This window comes from Osmerus mordax, chromosome 13 (genome assembly GCF_038355195.1).
Source record: "Osmerus mordax isolate fOsmMor3 chromosome 13, fOsmMor3.pri, whole genome shotgun sequence".
In the NCBI taxonomy this organism is placed as follows: Eukaryota; Metazoa; Chordata; class Actinopteri; order Osmeriformes; family Osmeridae; genus Osmerus; species Osmerus mordax.
This window is the reverse complement of record NC_090062.1, coordinates 17,260,786-17,281,425: the sequence shown is the minus strand read 5'-3', so window position 1 is coordinate 17,281,425 and position 20,640 is coordinate 17,260,786. Positions and strand designations below refer to the sequence as shown.

The window sequence follows — 20,640 nt, the reverse complement described above, 5'->3', positions numbered from 1 at the left end:
TTAAAAGTGCAGAGGCAGCGTTGTGAACACCAAGTTCTCGTCTGGATAGACCGCCTTGCCATTCGGTGTGAATTATTACTTACACGGCTTTTCGTCCCATTAAAAGGTCATTAAACTAAGATTCTTCTTTAAAATCCCTGTAAATCTTGCGAACAAGGGTCACTGTTCTTCGACAGAGGTTGCGGGACGGATATACGAATCAGGGCCATAAAGTGATTGCTTCAGCTTTTGGACGAGGTTAAATGCGTCCCCTGGAGAACTACCGACGGGCTAACGTTTAGCGCCACGCTGGCGCAACGGGGTCCGGGTTTGATTCCAACCTGGGCCATTTTCTGCATGTCATCCCCTCACTCTCATTTCCTGTCACCCTCTGTCACAAAACTAAACAAAAAAAGCTGAAAATGCTGGGAAAAAATAGGCCTATTTATTGTCACCAAAGTCCATAACACAGAGGTAAAAAATAAATAAAAATAGGCCTACTTTAATATGTATCTTTTATCTAGGATCGACACAGACGCTGCTTTGTTGAAAGGTTCATTAAGTGTGTTTTAAAAAATAAAAGTGCGATTCCAAGTTAGTTCATGAATGGTTTAAGCATTTTTTAGATCACAACACAAGACAGAAATAAGCATTCTCTTTCTTGTGCCATTAATTAAGACAACGGACGAGAGAACAATCCATACTAGCCTATAATGACCCCTAGTGTCTCACACGCGGTGTCATATTCAGTCGGTATGTAGCGTTCAGGTCAAAAAGATCGATTAGTCTGGTCTGCACAGGTAACTCAGTCGGTGAGTCAGTTGCGTGGTGTAAACAGCTGTGTTCCTGGAAAAGCTTTTACGAAGCAGATTGGATTATTTCACCTTCATGTATTCAATAACTCTAAACGTCGATAATTAAAAATAGACAATACGAAGTTAGTCGGTAAAGATGTTGAGGTAATGCTATCAAATCGAAGTCGTAGAACATAACAGAAGTTTGCTTGCTAATTACTCAAGGTAGGCGGGTTTGGTTTCCTTTCAGTTTCTCGGCATTTTGTAGGAAACGTTACCTTTTTGCTTTGTAGTTATTTAATGGGATGTAATATTGCCTAAAATAGGCCTATATATATATATTAGTCATATGTAGAACTTATGGAAAGTTGTCCACAGGACTTCAATAGCTTTGGTGGACTTGCTGATAATAACTGGGTGTGTTTATTAGTTATAATAGGATATGACTCTGCTTCCTCCGCTCCAGGTGAATGGCCATGCTTTTGTATTTAATACTCCTACATCAACTGCTTCCTTATGGAGACTTGGCTTGTGTGAAGAGTGTACTGCACAACACAGGTACAGAAGGTCACTCGAAAGAAGGTAAGACAAATCATCATGAATTCACCCGTCGTATTCGAGACTGTAGCAGGTCTCAAACTTGTGGTCATAGTTCAAAGTGTCACCCCTCTTGCACTTGGTTTGATACTTGATAGTTTTTGTGGAAGCAGACGAGGCGAATAAGTTCCTGGGACGCCACCTACTGTTCAATCGGTTTGACTTTGAAATCTTCACTCCCGGGAACTTGGAAAGGGAGTGTTACGAAGAAGTTTGTAATTACGAGGAAGCCCGGGAAGTTTTCGAGAATGTTCCAGATACAGTTAAGTGATGCTGCCATACAGGGCCTGCAGGCTACTGCACCATTACTGACACCAGCAGTAAAAAAAATAAAAATAAACATACACATACATACACTGATATTGTTCTCATGTTACTTTCCAGGACACCTTCTGGAAAAAATACGTAGAGGGTAAGGATTCCGTTTGTTGTAAACTTTACAATTCCATTTTACAGTTCACTCATACAGTTCGTGTAGGCCTGTAAAAGATGAAAATCATTTGTCAATCATTCAAACCTTCAATTTTTTCTTTACATAACCTGTTTTCAAACCAGTTTAACATGAGCATGGCATTTCAAGCTTGTACAAAGGAACGTACAACTACTGTATAGGACATACAGCAGAAGGTCAAGGATCAGAAGTGTCTTTTATATTTCAAACAGTATTTCAGTGAACAGATTCAAGCACCGGTCTGTATTTAGCAGGCAAGGTGCAACACTATTAATATCTCATCTTGTGACATGTTTGGGTGATGTGTGTTGGATCTTTGTTCAACAGTTTACAACTTACAACACTGCAGTACACTAACCCTACACAACTGTTACAACTATGCACTTTTATGATCCTTCATGTTCTACTCTTTCTATAAGCACTGTTTGTACATTGCTTTAGACCAGGGGAATGGGAGGTTTCTTTTTGAATGTGTGTGGGACAGCTTTTTTAGATAACTGAGGATGCAGCCGCTAAATATGATTTTCATAACTAAAAGTGGGGAGGACAGATTTACCGGTAACTGGACTTCACATCATATTAATACGTTAATACAAAAAGATAGGAATCCTTTTTGACGCAGACAATTTCAAACATCTCCCTCATATATGTCCATGGGTGATCAGGAATGTCTCTATTCTCAGTCATGTCGACATCGCTAACTCCCTCTCTCTCTCATCCATAACGTACCTTTTAAAATAAAATAAAACACTGGGAGAGGGAATAGAGAAGCCTAAAACAGAGTAGAGTAAAGCAGAGTACAGTAAAGTACAGTAAAGTACAGTTGAGTATAGTAGAGTCCTCATCAAGTCCTCATCAATGATTTTAGAAAATACATAAAATATTTTTTTCAACCTTTCGAGAAAAAAAATGAGGAAAATATTTATAAAACCATTAGAAACTTATTTTGAAAATATTTATTTTGGAAAAAAAGGTTTCTACAAAAAGTAAAAAAAAAAAAAAAAAAAAAAAAAAAAGGGTCTACAAGACGTTTTGAAAAATTACTTGGAACCTCAGTACGGGAAAGATTGGGAGGAGAAAAACATATTTTCCACAAAGTTCTGAAGGTTGAAAACAAATATTTGTAAAAAAAAAAAGTTTGAAAGGAGAAATCAAAATGTTGATAAAACATTTGACTTTTTTGTCAAATATGTTTTTAAGTAGCCTCTGTTACGTTTGTGTTTGTGAACCCTGGAGGAGTCAGATGGCTGAGCGGTGAGGGAGTCGGGATAGTAATCTGAAGGTTGCCAGTTCGATTCCCAGCCGTGCAAAAATGACGTTGTGTCCTTGGGCAAGGACACAACTTCACCCTACTTGCCTCGGGGGGAATGTCCCTGTACTTACTGTAAGTCGCTCTGGATAAGAGCGTCTGCTAAATGACTAAATATAAATGTGATGTAAATGTGAACCCTGCAGGGAAGGACAAGCGCCCGTCGAGGCTGGATGTGACGGCTCTGCTGGTGGGGCTGATCACGGCCGGGGTGCTGGTCATCATCGTAGGCCTGCTGCTCTGGTACTTCTGCCAGCACAGGTGCAAGGGGGGCGATTTGTCCCGCCGCAGGTGAGCATTCCTCCTCTCCGGGACAAACGACGGCGGATCAGAAATGGATCTCAGAATTTCGGAATTGATCGAAGTTCAGAATTGATCTGCAATTTAATTTCTCCCACACAATTTAATTTCTCTGTGTGTGTGTGTGTATATGCTTGTGTGTGTGCGTGCATGTTGTGTGCATGTGTGTCTCCCTCCCAGCTCTGTCAGGGTGCGTAACAGACGCAGTAACGCCTCTCTGATCATGCGGAGGCTGGATGAAGTGTCCCTTCAGCCTGGCCTCCTCCCCCCACCCCCCCTGGAGGCTGGGGAGCCCCCAGGACTGCCCTCCTACGAGCAGGCCATAGCCAAGTCTGGACCACACGACGCCCCACCACCTCCATACCCAGGGTAGGCATGCTCACCTTCGCTGGATCTCTCATGAGTCCACACAAACACACACACAAACACACACACACACACACACACAAACACACACACTGTACACATCACAGCATCACTAGCCTGGAAGGATCTAGGGAGTCAGGTGGCTGAGCGGTGAGAGAGTCGGGCTAGTAATCCGAAGGTTGCCAGTTTGATTCCCGGTCATGCCAACTGACGTTGTGTCCTTGGGCAAGGACACAACGATGCTCTTATCCAGAGCGACTTACAGTAAGTACAGGGACATTCCCCCGAGGCAAGTAGGGTGAAGTGCCTTGCCCAAGGACACAACGTCATTTTGCACAGCTGGAAATTGAACCGGCAACAGTGTAAACTAACCACATCTCAGCTACCAGAAACAGTGCAACAATAATATCAAAACTAAAGTGCAACAACAACCTCTTTTCTTTGGTGTGCTTATAGATCACGACCTGGAAGTATTCGACGATAGCATCTCCAACTAGATGTCTGTGTGTATGCCGTCCTTGGCAAGCCTGGATTCTAGTTGGATGCTTGTTTTAATACTGTGTGATAAGTGCCATATACATTGTTTAAATCCAAATATAATTTGACAGATTTACATTATTCGTGTTGACATTAAAGAATGCAAGGGAGATATATTGTAGTACCTCATTCCTATCTATACTTTTGTTTACCTCCTCGCACAATTTTATTTGCTATGTTAGCTTTTTATTCTTTTTTTATTTATTTTTTATCCTTCTCAGTCAATAATGATATGCTTTACCAAATATTTTTTACTTTTATTCAACTTTCTTGGATAACAAAATGACTTGATTGGTGTGCACTTTAGCTTGGGGTTTGCTATTCAGCTCGTGTTTTCTCCATAACAACTCCTGAGTGAGATGACTCAGGTGTCATCTCAGATGATGTCTGTGAGACGTCTGTGTCTCTGTTCCCAGACAGGTAACGGGATTACACACAACTTTTCTTTCTAACCTTTCAACATGTATACCTTTAAAAACATCAAATGTGAAGCTGGAATCAGTGAGTATCCTGTGCTGCACACAGGTGGGTATTATTTTGGCCCAGAGCACTTAGACTGATAGTAGACATCACAATGTGTAACCTTAAATTGCGTTTTATTAGATTGTTTTACTGTTTTTAGGAAGCCTGAAGATTGTTTAAGTGTGACGTTTACACCCATTTCTTGTTTCACTTCATTCCATTGAACGTCTTGATAATTACAACTACTACAAAGTATTTAATAAATTATAATTCATATCTTGCTTTGCATGGAAGTTTTTTTTAAATTTAGTTTAGCCTGTCAGTAAATATGTCAACTCAACTTGGTAACAGTTGTAAAAAATCGTTACACTACTACAGCTTTGAAAAGAGCAGAGACCTGTCACGTCTAAGACTAATGCATGGAAGCTCATATTGTTAACAAAACTTCAAATGACGTTTAGCTTCTATACACCCAACCTTGATACTACAATAGAGACACTGGCAAATATGAAACAAAAATGATCTAAAACTATTTCAAATTTGACCCTGGACCCTCATCGGTTTTCACTCAGTTGTTTTACATTTAATCATTTAGCAGACGCTCTTATCCAGAGCGACTTACAGTAAGTACAGGGACATTCCCCCCGAGGCAAGTAGGGTGAAGTGCCTTGCCCAAGGACACAACGTCATTTGAAGGAGAGGTACTGCAGCTCACACACAAAGGAGCTGCAGTACCTCTCCTTCACACAGGACCTGCTTGGAGCTGCCAGGGCGTCCCGCATGGGGAAGGAGGTGTCGTCCATCAGAGATGATAGCTTAGGAGTCATCCTCCTGTCTCCCACCACCTCCACCGTACACCCCAGCACACTGCTGGCCTTCTTGACTAGCCTGTTCAGTCTCCTCCTGTCTCCCACCACCTCCACCACCTCCACCGTACACCCCAGCACACTGCTGGCCTTCTTGACTAGCCTGTTCAGTCTCCTCCTGTCAGCCGCTGAGATGCTTCTTCCCCAGCAGGCCACTCCATAAAAGATGTCTGATGCCACCACCAAGACCTTAGGAGTGCTCCCTGCACTCCAAAAGACCTCAGTCTCCTCAGCAGGTAGTCTGCTCTGTCCCCCTGTCTGTGTGGTACAGACACAACATGTGTAAAAAGTATAAGTTCCACAACACAAAAAACAGTACTAATACAAGGAACAAAAGCATATCAAACATGACGTTACAAGATGTTCATAAAGGATAACTACTTTAAATTATTATTTTCTGCAGTTCATCTTCCTCTTCAACTGTTAAGACCACTCCTCAAGTTGTTTGTGCTGGAATTTGTTATGTGAAGAAAGTATATTGGAACCATTTCTTCTCCAGGGAAGGAAGGAATTCAAGCTGCAGTCTGAATGCTCAGTGACACAGCAGGTTAGATAACAAAGTAATAGCCTTTTGCTACCAACAGAGCTGCACAGTTCACACGGAAGACATTCAACGGTGCAAAGTGAATGACAGTAGAAAGTGGAGGTGATGTCCAGAAACAAGTAACACTGACTCGCATCCGGCACTCAGACGGATGACAAAACACAAATATTTAACTCGTTTTTTTTATTTGGAAAACTTCGAGCGCGTCCGCGGTGCACTCTGGGAAATAAACCAACATGGGTACTTGGATCCGCTGTCAGCATGCAGGGGGAGCACAGACTAATTACCGAAAATGAAGAATGATTATTAGCAAACTCATTTAGACAAAAGCAGAGTTGTACCGCATCCCTGCATACATTGACGGCACCTAACGATCTATGGTGCGTGAGAATGTGATTGTTTCTGCCGGCTCCGCGCTCGTATGTGTGCCTGCTGCTTCACAAAGCTCCGGGGAAGCGCCGTTCTTCCAGCCTTCGCCGGATGATGGACCGCAATTACCCGACATCCAGCTTCGTGGATCCGCTGGTCCCACCAGCGCAGACCGTAGCTTGGGCCTATGATCGCAGCCCTTCAAGCATCAAGCCAAGGTAAAACATGAAGGGGAGGGCGGATCACCTTCCTAAGAAAACTCCGGTGATGGGAAGGCCTAGCAAAACAAAAACCTTGCCAAATATGACCAGTTTACCTGTCCTCCAGAGCGGTTCGGTCGGGGAGTGTACGGCTAGCTAAGAACCTTAGAGTTAGTATTTATGACAGCCTTGAAATATATGGCATCCGTACGCATGTTATTTTACTAGCAGTGTGCTGCATGGTATTAGCACAATAGCAAGGCATGAGCATGCAGGTCAAGTGTTAGCTTTTGGAAAGAAACAGACAATTTAGCTAACTATTAGCTACGCCGTGTTCTGGTGCCAAAAACCGCTATCAGATGATAAACATGATCAAGGAATGGAATGCCAGATGAGTGCATTTGTTTGCCAGGTGCACATGTGTACTTTAGAGCTTTGATCAAGTCTCATTAAATAATATATTACGCAACATATAGATACTTTGCACGTTTGGGATTGTTGTGTAGAGGATTTGAAAGCATTGTGTCTCAGATTCACTATCAGTTATCTGCATATTCAACATATCCAAACCATTGGTAACTGTTAGTGACGTACTGATTGTGTGCCGTCCTCTACATTATTTACCAACACCATGAGCAATGACAGTACAATAATTATAGCACGATTTAGGCCACATGCTAATAAGTGTGTGGTTTGATCAATCCTGATTTGGTGTAGCTTTGTACTAGTTAACTGTGCTATGGAAAAAGTGTGTGTGTGTGTGTAGATATTTAAAAATATGGAACTGCATGGATAAATCCGCAAGTGAAATTTGGGCCATGCCAGTTTGCCCTAGTTATGGCACCTACTGACAGGAAGACAGACAGACGATGTCAGTGTCATAGTTGACCAGCCTATGAAACTTCAGCTTGGATCCTATCCTGTTGTTAATCCCTGATACAGACAGACCCCTGTGCCTGGCAAAACCTAGAAACTTCCTTCCTTTTCATGAATCGCTGTCTCTAATTCTGAGGCCTGCGCCACAAGTGCAGCCCGTCAGTGCAACCCTGCCGCCCGCCCATCCAGGACCGCTGACTCTGTTGTCTCAGTGTTTTTACATCTGTCATACTGCTCTCGCTGGCCTCCTGTGGTCCTGGAACGAGCCAACTGGCTCTAGCATGCCATGTTGGGATGGACTTCTGAAATCCCCCACGATCGTTTCGGATAATCGAATCGTCTCGTTTCCTGCGGAAGTTCGTCTCGGATCAGTTTACTGAGACGCAGGCCAGGGTGTGTCCTGCATTAGGGCCGTGGTGCTGGACGTGACTGTGAGCTTTTACTTGTCTCGGCAGGAAATAGTTTCAAAACGGTGCTTGCTTGTACGTTACAAGAAGGTCTTGGTAGGTACATGATTTGTTGAAACTTGAACTGGAGGAAAGACGCTTAGAGCCGATAACCAACAAATCTGCCCATGTTCCTCCTGTACCTTCCCCACCCTGGGAGAGACGAGCGGGGAGAGATGAGGGGGGGGGAGATGGGAACTAACCCCCAGGAGAAACACTGTCCTCATGGTCTTACAGCAATCAAAAGAGGGAGAGAGGATCCCAGAGTCTAGAGAGAGAGGGAGGGAGGGAGAAGAAAGTGAGGGAGGGAGGGAGGGAGGGAGGGAGGGAGAGGGGGGGAGAGGGAGAAAGAAGAAAGGGACTTGAGAGAGAGAGAGAAGAAAGTGAGGAAGGGAGAGAGACGGAGAGGGAGACTCTTACATCCAGCTGTGTGTTCTCCTAGGCCAGCTGTTTGTCTCCTGGCGGGAGCATTAGTCTGCCTGGCCATGTCTCATCCAGCCAATAACTCTGCTCATGTAGCATCAAGAAGAACAGCAGGATCAGGATCCTCAGTCGTCTGAGATCTTTTTAAACATTATGTTTAGATAAATCAATGTGTTGACATCCATGCATAATTTCAGTTTCTAAGGACTAAGCTTTTTTTCCATTATCAGTGCTTCATCCTTTATAAGATGTGGATATGACTGTGCTCTGGAGGGTTGTGAAGGAAGTGGAAGTGAAAATCGAGGCCAAAGTTCAGAACTAAGCTTCAACTATCAACCTCTATGTCGCTCTGGTCTCCTCTGGTCTCCTCCTCTGGTCTCCTCCTCTGGTCTCCTCCTCTGGTCTCCTCCTCTGGTCTCCTCCTCTGATCTCCTCCTCTGGTCTCCTCTTCTGGTCTCCTCCTCTGATCTCCTCCTCTGGTCTCCTCTTCTGGTCTCCTCTTCTGGTCTTCTCCTCTGGTCTCCTCCTCTGGTCTCCTCCTCTGATCTCCTCCTCTGGTCTCCTCCTCTGGTCTCCTCCTCTGGTCTCCTCCTCTGGTCTCCTCTTCTGGTCTCCTCTTCTGGTCTCCTCTTCTGGTCTTCTCCTCTGGTCTTCTCCTCTGGTCTTCTCCTCTGGTCTTCTCCTCTGGTCTCCTCCTCTGGTCGTCTCCTCTGGTCTCCTCCTCTGGTCGTCTCCTCTGGTCTCCTCCTCTGGTCGTCTCCTCTGGTCTCCTCCTCTGGTCTCCTCCTCTGGTCGTCTCCTCAGGTCTCCTCCTCTGGTCTCCTCCTCTGCTCGTCTTCTCTGGTCCTCTTCTGCGTAGCGTGAGGGCTTCCTGTGTAAAAAGAACAGGTTTCAGTTAGTAGACCGATGTCTTTCTCAGCCATAGCCCTCCTCCTTGTCGTGTCCGGCCCGTCTCTCCCAACTGTCACTGGAACAAGACAAAAAAGAAGTGTTCAACTTCTCCTCCCTACAGTGCTTAACCAGCCATTAGATACACATACAAATAGGGCCCAAAAAATTACTGACGCAATCGGAATTTACATGTCATCTTCAATGCGCCGTATTCACTCGTAGAGGAACCTGGTTTGTTTTGCTTTTCCCTCCGTTGTACCGAACTGGTACCGAACCGTGATGTCTGAACCGCGGTATGAATCGAACCGTGACTTCAGTGAACCGTTCCACCCCTAATACACAGTCAAGTTTATTGCGTGTCCAGGAAGGGTTAGTTTGAGTAGTATTTACCTGTGTGTTGTCTTTGTTCGAGTGAGACTGTTCACCTATATCCTGTGTGTGTGTGTGTGTGTGTGTGTGTGTTTGTCTGTGTGTGTGTGTCCCTCGTAGTTCCAGTTATGGTGCCACACACCTGGAGTCAGAGCTGCTCCAAAGACAGACTTACGTTTCCACTCAACTGCCCACCTACACCTCCACACACCACCCTACAGGTGAGTTACACTAACACACACCACCCTACACCTCCACACACCACCCTACAGGTGAGTTACACTAACACACACCACCCTACACCTCTACACACCACCCTACAGGTGAGTTACACTAACACACACCACCCTACACCTCTACACAGCACCCTACAGGTGAGTTACACTAACACACACCACCCTACACCTCTACACACCACCCTACAGGTGAGTTACACTAACACACACCACCCTACACCTCTACACACCACCCTACAGGTGAACCCGTTGCCAGATACATTTGTTTTGCTCTGTACTACACCCAGGCTGTCTGCAGTGAGCTCTGAGAATCTACCTCTCACCCTTCTTCCTTTCCTCCCTCTCACCCTCTCTCTCTATCTCTCTATCTCTATCCCTCCCAGGTCTGTCTGGGGTGTTTGACTCGAGCGGTAGCACCACTGAGACCTCCATAATGAACTTCCTGTCTGCCATGGAGTCTAGAAGCCTGCAGGCTGGTTCTGCCTGCTCTATGCTGCCCTCCTTCAGACCGCCCTCGTGGTCCGCCGGTAAACATGCCGCATTTACACCTTTACATTTACACCTTTACGTTTAAACATTTATATAAGCAATTTACATTTACACCTTGATATTTTAAATTTACACATTTGTGTTTAACTTTTCCTTTTACACCTAAAATGTTGAAAGTACTGCAGTAACTTCAAGGATCAGGAGTCCATATTTAGATTATTTGAATGATTAGAGGAGTTGGTATTGAACTGTTTCCTGTACAGGTACGAACTCCTCCACAACGGAGCTGTATCTGACTGGGGCCTTGCCTTCAACCGCCACCTTCCCCTCCCCTGCTGCCCTCTCAGCCTATCAGCACGTGGGTGCCTCCCCCTCCGGCCTCTCAGCCTATCAGCACGTGGGTGCCTTCCCCCCCAGGTGCTACACCTCCACCCCCTCCCTGACCCTCCAGGACCCCGTCTTCAGCACCTCCAGCGGCCTGCTCCCTCACCACGACCCCCTGCTCCACCTCAAACCCAGCCAGGCCGCCCTGGCCTTCAACCACCTTCCCGCCCCGTCCCTGGGCAGCGCCCTGCCCATCCAGTCCTCCACATATCGCTCCGCCCAGGAGTCCGCGCCCCACCTCCTGCAGCCTCAGTTCAGCCTCCTCCCCCAGACGCTGGCCTCCTCCCAGCCGGCCTCCTCCCAGCCAGCCTCCGCCCAGCCGACCTCGCTGCCTTACGGATCGCCCGTGTTCTCGGGCTCAGTGGAGAGAGCGCTCCAGAGGGAGTGTAGCGTGATCAAGCACCACCAGAGGCCTTCCAGCGGCCAGGCCGCTCCCGAGCAACTCCCCGGCTCCCTGCAGGGGTACCTGGGCTCCGGCGACGGGGACGTGTCCTACCAGCAGGACCCCTCCAGGCACACCCCCGGGCCCAGCCCCCCCGTGGAGCCAGACCCCTCCCAGGGGGTCAACGGCACCCCCCAGCCCAAACCAGACTCAGCCTCCCAGACCGGGATACAGCAATCTCAGGCCTATTCCTCCTCCGACCTTTCTCCCGGTTACTCCTCCTCCTCCGGGGGGGCCAAGGCTAAAGACTGTTCTTCTGAAATGGCCCCTCATCCTTCGGACGGCGGGGAAGGTCACCCCCACCCCCACGTGGCAGGAGGGTCCCCTGAGAGTTACCCCTCCCCAGGGCAGAAGCAAAGCTCGGTGACCGCCAGCCAGCAGTTAGCCGGCCAGCTTCCCAGCCTGCTAGCCATCAGCCACTCTCAGAGCTACCCCACCTCCCACAGCCAGACGCAGGTCTCCTTCTCCTCCTCGGATAAACTGCCTTCCCTTTACAAGACTATGCCCTCCTTCTCAGACCAGGCAGGCAGCGGGCTGGCGGTCAGTCAGTCTCTGGTGTACTCCTCCAGTCAGGGCCAGGTCCAGGATGCCCAGTACGTGGCCCAGGCCCAGGCCTTGTGTCTGGGGAGCCTCTCCCAGGCCTACACCCCCAGCCACTCTCAAGGCACCCCCAACGTGAGTTACCCGTCGCAGTCACAGGAGCAAGATTCCTCCACTCAGAGCTACGTCGCAGGACAATCCCTCTCCTCCTCTTACCCCCAGCCACGGGCCCAGTCTCTGACCACCACCAACTCTATGCAGGGCTACGTCTTGATGCAGCCCTCCCCTGTGGGGAAGGCCGACAGCAGCCTGAGCCTGTCGCAAACCCACCCCCAGAAGTACCTGCTGCCCACGCCGTCGCCCACCTTCTCCCCCGCCACGCACGCGCAAGCCTTACAGAACAACAACCGGTCCTCCGGACCGCAGGACCTCAAGCCGGCCTATGGGAAGCTGAAACTGGAAGAGCTCCACATCCAGGAGCTGCAGGCGCTCCAGCATGCCTCCCTGGACGCCTCCTGCCCCGGCAGCAGCAACATGGCCGGCCCCAACAACGTGGTCTACGTGGTCTCCAAAATGGACGACCGCTACAACACGCAGAGCGTGATCCGGAGCAGCTTGCGCTCTGAGGAGCAGATGCTGGGTCACCTGACCCCGGGTCACCTGACCCAGGGGAAGGACGAGCGGCTGCTGCCCCCTCACAGCCAGCTTGGGAGCCGGGCCAACTCGTGCGGAGCCCCGGATCCAAAGACGACCAACAACCCCCAGATCCTGTCTTCCCACGTCTCCCTGAGCGCCGAGGAGCTCAAGCAGCACTCACACCTGCTACGCGCCACAGAGCCGCTGCAACAAAGCCAGCAGGTGCTGATCTCCAGGGCCCAGGCCGATCACAGCCAGGCCCGCAGCCAGGCAGCCCACACCCAGTTCACAAGGGTCCCCAACACTCAGGTGCTGCTGGAGCCCAGTCAGATGGTTCTGCAGCAGCCCCTCATCCACCCGGGACACCACCCCTCCAAGGGGGTCTCGGCGCAGCAGAACCAGAAGCACGCCTCAAGCCCGGGCCACGTGCAGTACCTTCATCTGAATGGAGAGATGATCGGCCACAGCGGACTCAACGGCAGCCACCAGGGGGCGATGGACTCCACCAAACACCTCTTACCCAAAGATCCTTACGGCCAGGCCGTGGTTCAGCAGGACAACAAGCACCAGTTCCCCCTCAACTCCATCTGCTTCCCAGAATCCATCCTGCTTGCCGACGAGAGGAACATCTTGTCCAACGTGGACGACATCCTGGCGGCCACCGCGGCCGCATGCGGGGTCACACCCCACGACTTCGTCAAAGCCACGTCCGACGGGGACATGGCGTCCATGGCGGACTCCAAGGGCCACTTCCAGACGGCGGTGCCCAGGCACCTGAACCCGGGGTTCTCCTCGTCTCAGCACGCCATCATCGCCAACACTAGCTCCTCCCACGCCATGACACTAAACGGGAGCCACGTGACCTCGGACGGACGACCCGGTCATCCTAGCAACGGGTCCGATCTCCACGCCAACGGTGGGGTGGGTGTCGAGGAGGACTACAAGCTGAGCTACGACCCATCAGGCCTCGGGCCCGGAGCCATGGGCAAGACCCAGGCCCTGGGCCCGAAGGCCATCAAGAGGGAGGAGTCGCTGGTGGAGTGCTCCTCCGAGGGTTTCCCCAGGAAGCGGGCGCGGCCCCGGACCTCAGGGCCGGGCAGACCAGCCGGGCAGGAGGAGGAGGAGGCCGGGGGGAGACCGGCCAAGCGTGGGGGGGGCCAGGCCAAGCGGCAGAACTCGCGTGGCAGCGACACCAGTTCGCCCTCCACCTCGGACGGCGTCTACGATGGATACCAGCAGCATGAACGCATCAGGCAGAAGATCCGCGAGGTGGAGGAGAAACAACCAGAGGTCAAGACCGGATTCATCGGTTCCTTCCTGGATTTCCTCAAATCAGGCCCCAAGCAGCACTTCTCCTCCACACCCGCACGCGCCGCCAGTCGCTCCAGGAAACCCTCCTCCAAACCCCCCCCTTGCCCCTTGCCCCCCCTGCCGCCCAAACTCCAGCCCCCAGCTGCCCCTGTGTTGCCCCAGGAGGGCCACGCGGGGGTGAGCTTGCAGCAAAAGCGCCTGGAGGAGGACCTGCAAAGGAACCTGGAGACCCTGCCCTCCTTCAGCTCTGACGAGGAGGAGAGTGTGGGCAGGAACCAGGCGCTGCAGAACAGCATCACCTCGGCCCTCTCGGCCCTGGACGAGCCAGGGGACAGGAGACAGAAGACTGGTAAGTAGCTCTGGAGACGCTCACTGCTCTCTACTGAACAGACGTGGGTTTGAAACATTTGTAATGATGATCTCCAGGGATGGGTGTTGCTCAGTTGTAGAGCGTTTGTGCTTTGCAGATCAAAAGGTGGCATGTTCAAGTCCCCCTTTAGCCTTTAGATGCATTCTAAATATAATAGTTCTAAATATTTTCGACGGTCCCCACAGCGTGAGTTATTTTCCAAAACGGAAGCTAGCCAGCTTTAGTGAGCTTCCTTACCTATCAACCTAGCATAATACTCGTAGCAATGCTACTACCTGCTAGTGTTACTTGTTAACCTCCTCATTGTAAATTTTGAAGCCATACTATAGCGTTTGTCATATAGTTTTTGTCTATCGGAAAATAGTCAGTTGGAATGTTCGAAATCGCACATGTGCGACGTTACGCTGTGAGAACCGCATTCGAACGATCACATGTGCGACGTTACTTCATAATGGGTTAGTACGTCACTTAGGATAAAGGCATATGCTAAATCAATGCATTGTAATCTCATTACTATGGTTGGTGTTACTCTGGAGACAGAATACAACCCCTACATACAAACAAATCCAGTTTTTAATCTCTCCCTTCCCCTTCTCCTCCCCTCCCCCTCCTCCCCTCTCCACAGACACCAGACTCTCCTCCTCCCTCCTCAAGCCAGACCAGACTCCCAGCATGCCTCAGCCTGTTGCTAAGGCGGAGGTGCGGCAGAAGGACTCTCCCAGGGAGCCCTCGGCAACGGCGTCGTCAGGGCGGGAGGGCCCGCCCCCAGGACTGTTGGCCGCGCGGCTGAGCAGGGTGGCGGTGGAGGGACAGACGGACGAGGATCTGTCGGACAGCGGAGGGGAAGGGATGTACCGGGAGAGGGATGAGTTTGTGGTCAGGAACGAGGACATCGAGAGTCTGGAGGTAGGGAGGGAGAAGGGAATTTTATTGATAAAAATAGTTTAGTTTTAGCCCTTGTTGCTGGTTTCTGATGCCGTGTGTGTGTCTGTGTGTCTGTGTGTCTGTGTGTGTGTGTGTGTCTTTAGGTGACATTGACAGCCGGCAGGGAGCCTCCAGCCATCTGGAAGGTCCAGAAGGCTCTGCTGCAGAAGTTTGTTCCTGAGCTGAGAGACGGGAGGAGAGTGTTCTCAGCAACCAATAGCGTCAGTACACACACCACGCATGCACACACACACACACACACCACGCATGCACACACACACACACACCACGCATGCACACACACACCACACATGCACACACACACCACGCATGCACACACACACACACACCATGCATGCACACACACACACACACCACGCATGCACACACACACACACACCACGCATGCACACACACCATGCATGCACACACACACACACCACGCATGCACACACACACACTACGCATGCACACACACACACCACGCATGCACACACACCAGGCATGCACACACACACATCACGCATGCACACACACACCATGCATACACACACACACCATGCATGCATGCACACACACACACCACGCATGCACACACACACACACCATGCATGCACACTCACGCATGCACACACACACACCATGCATGCACACACACCATGCATGCACACACACACACACACCATGCATGCACACACACACACACACACCATGCATGCACACACACACACTCTTACTGATGTCAGTGCTGTCTAACCCTGAGTGTTCCTTCCTGTGTGTAGTACCTGGGTTACTTTGGCGACGCTAAGACCATGTACCGCCGGGTCTACGTAAAGTTCCTGGACACGGTCAACAAGAGGGAGTCTGTACGGGTCTGCAACCGCAAACCTCGCTGCAAACCAATGCACTCTATGAGGTACGTTGAGGAGATGGGGGGGTGTGCGTGTTGGCCTTGAAAGCTATATTCTTCATGTCTAGATTAACCCTCCTCTCCTCCAGGGGGGCCCAGGTGAAGACACTGCTGGGCCTGAAACCGGCCCCTCCCTCTTTGACCTCTGACCCTGCCGCCCCCAGACCCCCTGCGAGGCCCCGCCCCCGGCAGCCCCGCCCCCGCGCTGAGGCTCCGCCCAAGAAGAGGAGGAGGTGGAAGGAGGAGCTCTCGCCCACAGACTCCTCCTCCTCCGAGCCGGCAGAGGAGACGGGTGAGGGGGTGGGGGGTCAGAGGTCACCCCAGGTCACCGTTTCACCTTTGTTTAGACCAAGAGTTGTTTACAGGTGTTGTGTTCTCCAGACGAGACCTGTATTAGGGAGTACATACCGACACATCTACGTTGTCATTATGGGGATTTGAAAAATAAATCTCTCCCCTCCCTCCCTCTCTCTCCATCCCCCTCTCTCCCCCCTCTCCCCCCCCCCAGACCCCCAGGTGTCTCCTGGGTCCAGGGTTCTCAACACCAGGACCATGAAGGACACCTTCAGTAGCTTCCTGGAGCTGCTCGTCAGCGTTGCCATGGACGCAGACGTGCTGAGTGCGCTGGAGAGGGAGAACGGTTAGTGGAGGGGCGGCATGGGGCGCGCTCCCGTGACACTGTAGCCACGGTGACCCTGTAGCCACGGTGACCCTGTAGCCACGGTGACCCTGTAGCCACGGTGACCCTGTAGCCACGGTGACGCTGTAGCCATGGTGACTTTGTTGGCTCGATGACGGTGAAACTGTCGGTACAGTGGCGCTGTAACGATGGTGATGCTGTTGGCACAGAGAGTTTGAGTGGCGGAGGGTGTCTTATAAACAGGGTTCCCGCGGGGTCTTAAAAAAAAGTCTAAAATTCGGAACTTCCGCTGTTGGTTACAAGCGGTACCTGTAAATTACATTTATAATTTTTCAATGACTGAATTCATTGAAATAAAATGTTTTTTTCAGAATTTCTTTGATTAGAATATTTTTTGGGGTAATGCATCGTGTAGATCTTAAATTTCAGTCTTTATGGTCTTAAAATGTCTTAAAAAGGTCTTAAATTTGACTTCAAACCTGCAAGAACCCTGTTTAAAACACCGCCTGTGTAAGGATCAGAAATCCTTCTGGAAGGTTCTGCTGACATGTCACTTCCTGCGTCTCCCAGATGACCTACTGCTGCCTCAGATGAGACGAGTCGACAGCCTGATCAGCGACAGCAGGAAACGTCTGCTGCCAAAGCTCCACATGGGGGAGCTGTTCAAGGTACCCACCCTGCATACACACTCTATAACTCTCCCCCTCTCTCCGACATGGGGGAGCTGTTCAAGGTACCCACCCTGCATACACACTCTCTAACTCTCCCCCCTGTCTCTTTTTCTAACCATCTCCCCCTCTCTCTCCCTCTCCCGGTTTCCAGACAGCTCTGGACAGCTTCCCAGAGATCTCTGTGGTTACTGAGCTGAACAAGGACGGGGAGGGTCCAGCCTTCAAGGTGCATCTGGGCGGGAAGGCCTACAACTGCAAGACCATGAAGCCTTCCAAACCCCCCTCCACACTGCCCTTGGTACGACCCACACACACCTCATTGACATTTGTCTAACTAACCCTAATTAACCTTAACCCTGATCCTGACCCGCACAAACTTTTTTTTATACAGAACATTTTACATGTAAATCATTTAGCATACGCTTTTATCCAAAGCAAGGAAGTCAGGTGGCTGAGCGGTTAAGGAATCGGGCTAGTAATCTGAAGGTTGCCAGTTCGATTCCCGGCCGTGCCAAATGACGTTGTGTCCTTGGGCAAGGCACTTCACCCTACTTGCCTCGGGGGAATGTCCCTGTACTTACTGTAAGTTGCTCTGGATAAGAGCCTCTGCTAAATGACTAAATGTAAATGTAAGGTTAACATATTGCGCGTGTATTGATAGCATAGACAGCCTTGAAACACTTCACAGGTTTGTCCACTAGAGGGGGTCACGTACCCATTGTCTGACACTGCTTCCTACAGCTCACAGAACGTTTTGTTTGTCTCTCTGTAGGAGTACACAGTGGACCAGAAGAACACACAGTGGTTGTCTCTCTACCACTCTCTCCAGCATTTCAAGTACCACACATACCTCACATGCAAAGATGAGGTGAGACACATCAACACGCTACACCTGTGTGTGTGTGTGCACGTGTGTAGGTGTATGTACACGCGTGTGTGTGTGTGCAAGAATGCGTGGGTGTATGTGCTTGTGTGTGTGTGTGCACGTGTCATGCGCACACACACACACACACACACACACACACACACAGGAGCGCGGGGTGTTTTGAAGGGAACAGCGCTATCAGCTGCGACGAGCGTGCGTTGCCGTGGGGAGATGAGCGTGGTCTCAGACTGGCTGGGTCGTCCTTTGATCAAGCAGTAAGATAAGGAGACGGTACTGTGACCTTAGATAAGGAGACAGTACTGTGACCTTAGATAAGGAGACAGTACTGTGACCTTAGATAAGGAGACGGTACTGTGACCTTAGATAAGGAGACGGTACTGTGACCTTAGATAATGAGACGGTACTGTGACCTTAGATAAGGAGACGGTACTGTGACCTTAGATAAGGAGACGGTACTGTGACCTTAGATAAGGAGACGGTACTGTGACCTTAGATAAGGAGACGGTACTGTGACCTGCGACAGGCCTCACCTCTGTCTCCCTGGCGACAGGACTCACCTCTGTCTCCCTGGCGACAGGCCTCAACTCTTTCCCCCTGAATACCGTTTGATTTGATGTCTGTTTATTGTTATAGGTATTCGATAAATACCGTTTTTTCTTCTTTACATTCATAAATAGTTTTACTTTATAGTAGTTTATTTTGCATTTGTTAAATATTGTATATTTTGGTTTACATTGCACTTTCGGTAAATTCTTCTACATTGCACTAGGTTTTAAATGGGTTTTATTCTGCATCTTGTATCATTAAGTAACACTAATCAAGCCTTTCATGGCCAGTAAAGACTGTGCTGGCGACAACACTAATGACCTGGGCTTTGGGTGCGCTTGTTTCTGTGTTGCAGATCGCCTCCCTGCGGGCGCGTGCAGGGGCGCTGGGGCAGGACCAGGCGGTGCAGCTGTGCATGCAGAACGCAGCCTGGGTGGAGGTTCTGTTCAACCGCTTCGGAGAGCTGCTCAACCAGGTGCAGCTAGCCTGCAGATAGCTGGGGGGAGGGGGAGGGAGGGATGGGGAGGGGGAGGGAGGGATGGGGAGGGGGGGAGGTAGGGATATGGGTGGGGGGAGGGATGGGGGGTTTATTAGGGATGAGAGGGGGAGGGGGACTCCATCCAGAGAGTAAGGAGGGGGGGAGACCTGTCTGGAGGGGGCAACCTGTGTCTGGACCCTACTCCCTCTGTCTTGTTTTTGAAAGCACTAATTGGAAGACCCATCGTCATAACAACATGGGGAGGGGCTTCAGCCTGGCACCCCATTGGCTGGATGCTCTACAGGTGTTACACCGTGTAGGGGAACTAGCAGGATGCCACACACACACACACGTCATAAACCTGTTCATTATACGCTTAGTTGTTTTAATTATTTTCTCTGTATTATTATTATTATTTTATATTCTTTTTTGTAAATCGCAACCAATGAGCATGCACTAGATAGAAAGCATAGGAAGTAGAAGCCAGCCAATCAGAACACAGAGCCTTGAGGACCTGCAGCAAGCCTATCAGAACACAGAGCCTTGAGGACCTGCAGCAAGCCTTTGTCAACTTTTTGACGAGTTAAGATAGAGGTTGGGTTATTACTTATTATGTATAAATATATAAACATAGATAAATATATATGTGAAACATCCATTTTCAGAATGGAGCGCCAAATTTATATATAATGTACATTTTGTATAAAAACAAAAAAAGGGGGGATGGGGTGTAGTTTTATCACAGTGATTATTTTAAGGAAGAGTTTGATATAATATAGATACTTACCTTTTTGTAGCTTCATAACTCTTTCACTCAATCAAGCGATAGGACCCTGGATGTGAAGACGGTGTAATTCTAATTCTTCTTTTTGAAACGGCATTACCTTCACTTGTATCTGAGGTAAAAAATAAAATTATGAAATGAAAAATAAAGCAAATTTAGAAAATGTTATCACTAATAGATGTATTTTTCACAGGAGGAAATATTTGTTTTATGTTCATTACTCTTTGTAATACACTTTTCCATCTTTTTTTAGAGAAGATTCCTTATATTGTAAGTTTATATGTCAAGAAACATATTGTATGGTATCTGAAAACTATTTCTTAAATACAGATTCTCCTCGACTTTGAACAGATTATGCAGACAGCGTTCGAATAGTTTTTTTTTTGCTTTTCAAGTGTGGCTGTGTTACACACTGCAGTTATTTTCTAATATGTGAAAATAAATTTCCTACCAAATATGGATGTTGTGTGTTGGACACGTTTTCAGGAAACATTCATACATTAACTTTGCTTGCTTTTAATCTTACATTGGTTGTTTGTCTGTGTATGTTGTGTGTGTTTGCTGGTTTGCTGGACTTGCCAGCAAACCAAACTGGTAGAATCATAGGAAAATAC

The 20,640-nt window shown here is 49.1% G+C and overlaps 2 protein-coding genes across 2 annotated transcripts; both read left to right on the top strand.

Moving 5' to 3' along the window:
• The first annotated feature begins 756 nt into the window (after positions 1-756).
• prrg4 (proline rich Gla (G-carboxyglutamic acid) 4 (transmembrane)) lies at positions 757-5,071 on the top strand. The gene is made up of 7 exons (XM_067248844.1): positions 757-998; positions 1,240-1,355; positions 1,469-1,632; positions 1,755-1,782; positions 3,277-3,421; positions 3,611-3,799; positions 4,253-5,071. Exons 2-7 carry the CDS (start codon positions 1,244-1,246, stop codon positions 4,278-4,280), a joined length of 666 nt encoding a protein of 221 aa, XP_067104945.1. The 5' UTR covers positions 757-998; positions 1,240-1,243; the 3' UTR covers positions 4,281-5,071.
• A 1,420-nt stretch (positions 5,072-6,491) lies between these two features.
• qser1 (glutamine and serine rich 1) lies at positions 6,492-19,260 on the top strand. The gene is made up of 13 exons (XM_067248810.1): positions 6,492-6,792; positions 9,900-10,000; positions 10,399-10,542; positions 10,768-14,166; positions 14,813-15,093; positions 15,216-15,332; positions 15,894-16,027; positions 16,111-16,313; positions 16,530-16,661; positions 17,232-17,329; positions 17,484-17,630; positions 18,105-18,200; positions 19,120-19,260. The coding sequence occupies exons 1-13, from the start codon at positions 6,686-6,688 to the stop codon at positions 19,258-19,260; spliced, it is 5,100 nt and encodes a 1,699-aa protein (XP_067104911.1). The 5' UTR covers positions 6,492-6,685.
• Positions 19,261-20,640: the final 1,380 nt, after the last annotated feature.

Excerpts from the sequence above, each read along its gene's own strand:
- qser1 (XM_067248810.1), top strand. The coding sequence starts at position 6,686 with ATGATGGACCGCAATTACCCGACATCCAGCTTCGTGGATCCGCTGGTC. Across the intron at positions 6,793-9,899 it reads CCTTCAAGCATCAAGCCAAG|TTCCAGTTATGGTGCCACAC; the intron begins GTAAAACATGAA and ends TGTCCCTCGTAG. Across the intron at positions 16,314-16,529 it reads CGAGCCGGCAGAGGAGACGG|ACCCCCAGGTGTCTCCTGGG; the intron begins GTGAGGGGGTGG and ends CCCCCCCCCCAG.
- prrg4 (XM_067248844.1), top strand. The coding sequence starts at position 1,244 with ATGGCCATGCTTTTGTATTTAATACTCCTACATCAACTGCTTCCTTAT. Across the intron at positions 3,422-3,610 it reads GGCGATTTGTCCCGCCGCAG|CTCTGTCAGGGTGCGTAACA; the intron begins GTGAGCATTCCT and ends TCTCCCTCCCAG. Across the intron at positions 3,800-4,252 it reads CCACCACCTCCATACCCAGG|ATCACGACCTGGAAGTATTC; the intron begins GTAGGCATGCTC and ends GTGTGCTTATAG.